At 67.6% G+C, this 2,598-nt stretch overlaps 1 protein-coding gene across 1 annotated transcript in view; it reads left to right on the top strand.

Annotated features, from left to right (window-relative positions):
* The window catches only part of SHOX (SHOX homeobox), a 15,869-nt gene that overhangs the window by 5,089 nt on the left and 8,182 nt on the right, over positions 1 to 2,598 (top strand). The window contains exons 3-5 of the mRNA XM_019631006.1: positions 655 to 712; positions 797 to 885; positions 2,406 to 2,595. Coding sequence (XP_019486551.1) covers positions 655 to 712; positions 797 to 885; positions 2,406 to 2,595 — 337 coding nt within the window. The remainder of the gene's footprint in view (positions 1 to 654; positions 713 to 796; positions 886 to 2,405; positions 2,596 to 2,598) is intronic.

Below are 2,598 nucleotides of genomic sequence, written 5' to 3'. Positions count from 1 at the left end.
TGTGTGTGTGTGTGTGTGTGTGTGTGTGTGTGTGTGTGTGTGTGTGGTGTCTTCCTGGATCAAGGACGTTCACGACTCTGCCATAGTCACTGGGACCCGCCAGGCCTCCACGGAGGATGCGGAAAGCAGGGAACTTTCTGGGCTCAGGGCGTTCCACGCTCCTGGGGGGACGGGGCCTGGCTGCGTTCTGAGCTGGTTTCTCCACCTGTGCGCCCGCCTCCTTGGCGGCTAAAGTCCGAAGGTGGGAGGTCAGGTTCTGCGGGGTGGACGGGCGATGCCCACCAGAACCATGACAAGTTCTCCAGTCCACGCGCCATCCCCGCACCAGCTTTTACCTCTTTAAACGTGTGGCTGTGGAGCTCCTGCCTTGCTTAGGGGACGGGGCGCGCTCAGAAGTGAGCTTGGCAGTCCCCAGCCCTGGCGAGACAGTTCCGCGGGGCTGGGGTGCGGTGGGAGGGGACGAGCTAGGGCAAGGGGGGTGCTCTTCTGGCCGGGGTCCTCCTGGGGCGGCGCCCTAGGCGCCCTGAGGCCCGAACGCGCCGTCCAGCTTTGCGGGGAGAGGGCGGGGGATTTGGGGGGGCGGGGAACGCAGCCCTGCTCTCGAGGCCCCGCCGGGCTCAGCGGGCCGCGCGTGTCTGTCTGTTTCCACCCCAGGTTTGGTTCCAGAACCGGAGGGCCAAGTGCCGCAAACAGGAGAACCAGATGCATAAAGGTGGGTGCGGGGCGCGCGGGGGCGGCAGCCGCGAGGTGCGGGGCGGGGCGCGGTGGCGCTCACGCCCCTTGTCTTCCCTTGCAGGCGTCATCCTGGGCACCGCCAGCCACCTGGACGCCTGCAGGGTGGCGCCCTACGTGAACATGGGCGCCCTGCGGATGCCTTTCCAACAGGTAGCCCGTTTTCCTTCCTGCGGAGCCGCGCGCGCGCGCAGGGCCCCGCCTCTCCGGGTCCCCCAGCTCCCAGCTCCGCCCGCCTCCGCGGAAGAAAGGAGGCCGCTTTTACAAGACAACATTTATAGACCCGTTGGCACGCGTTAAAGTCACGCCGTAAAACTCCAAGAGTCACCTTCAGGAGGGCCGGGTCATAAACCCAAACGCAGCTTTACAAAAATCGGAGGGGAAAAAAAATCCCACCTACCCAGGAACCACCCACCCGCTTGCCGCCTGGGGTCTGGAGCCTGGGGGGGGAGGGGGGTGAGGGGGTGCCCGCCTTAACGGCTGAGCGCCCCGGCGGGAGGTGTCTGAGCCCCCCTGTGCCTGGCCCCGCCCCACAGCTCAGAACTGGGGGCGTCCTGCCCACCTCTGAACACAGTTCGGAGCGCCCAGAGCGCGGGGTGTCCTGCGTGGCCACGGGGTGGCCACGGGGTTGCAGGACAGCTGCAAAGTCCCAGTGTCCCAAAGGCCGAGCCCGGCTCCCCAAGAGCAGCGGCTGGATGGTGGGGGGTGCCGGGTCCCCAGTGCGAAAGCGCAGCGCCCACCTGCGCCCCACCTTGCTTCAGCTGGGGACCAGGCGGCGCCCCCGTTGGGGCCCCCACGTAGGGGCGTGGGAGTGTGCGCGCTGGCGGAGCAGGGGCGCCCTGAGCAGCGCACAGGGGTGGCCACCACACGCAGGTGTTTTGTTCCAAAGGGCAGGCCCGGGTTTATATTTGGACCGGTGTTTGCTGAGGGGCACAGAGTCCGGTGGGTCTGGCCTGGGCCTCCGCTGGTCAGTTAGGGTGTGTGTGTGTGGGGGTGTGGATGGGAGGGGTACACAGACAGCTGTGTGCTTTCACACTCAGGATGTCCTGGGTTTCCAGGTCCGCCCGTGTGCAGAGGGGGAGGGCAGTGATTTGCACCCTTGGGGCTCAGCCCCCCCCCTTGCCTGGGCCCCTCCCAGCCCCCCTTCTGCAGGGCGGGGGGTGGGCCCTTAGGAACAGCTGTCCTGACATGGGGTCAGCCACCAGGCCCTGATGAAATTAGCCCTGGAATCCGCAGACTTGGCTAATCCCGCATGCCGGGACGTCCCTGGGAGGGGGTTCAAGGGGGCGCCTCAACCAAAGCCCAGCCCTGAGCTTGGGACGCGTCAAAGGTTAGAGAAACCGGGGCTCTGGTTAGGAGGGGTGCCTGCTGTAGACACCCCAGGGCTTGAGAGGACAGGAGGGTAGGCGTCACCAGCGGGGGTGGGCGCACGGATCTGTCGAGCAGCCCCAGGCCTGGCTCTGTCCTAGGCGGCCGGTGACCCCAGCTGGACGCGGTGTCCAGGGGACAGCTCCGCCTTCCCGAGTGGGAAGAGGGGAGTGGGCGGTGGTCCCCAGGTGGGGGATGGCACCACGGCAGACAAGACACCCTTGGGGTCCCCCCTCCCCGGGGTGGGAGAGCGCCCTGCGTGGGCCGTGGCCTAACTAACGCACGGTGTGGGGTCCCCCTCGCAGGTCCAGGCGCAGCTGCAGCTGGAAGGCGTGGCGCACGCGCACCCTCACCTGCACCCGCACCTGGCGGCGCACGCGCCCTACCTGATGTTCCCGCCGCCGCCCTTTGGGTTGCCCATCGCCTCGCTGGCCGAGTCCGCCTCGGCCGCCGCCGTCGTGGCCGCCGCCGCCAAGAGCAACAGTAAAAACTCCAGCA

Source organism: Hipposideros armiger, unplaced genomic scaffold (assembly GCF_001890085.2).
Source record: "Hipposideros armiger isolate ML-2016 unplaced genomic scaffold, ASM189008v1 scaffold_970, whole genome shotgun sequence".
Taxonomy (NCBI): domain Eukaryota; kingdom Metazoa; phylum Chordata; class Mammalia; order Chiroptera; family Hipposideridae; genus Hipposideros; species Hipposideros armiger.
The sequence above is the reverse complement of the archived record's forward strand: the minus strand, read 5'-3'. Positions and strand labels throughout refer to the sequence as shown.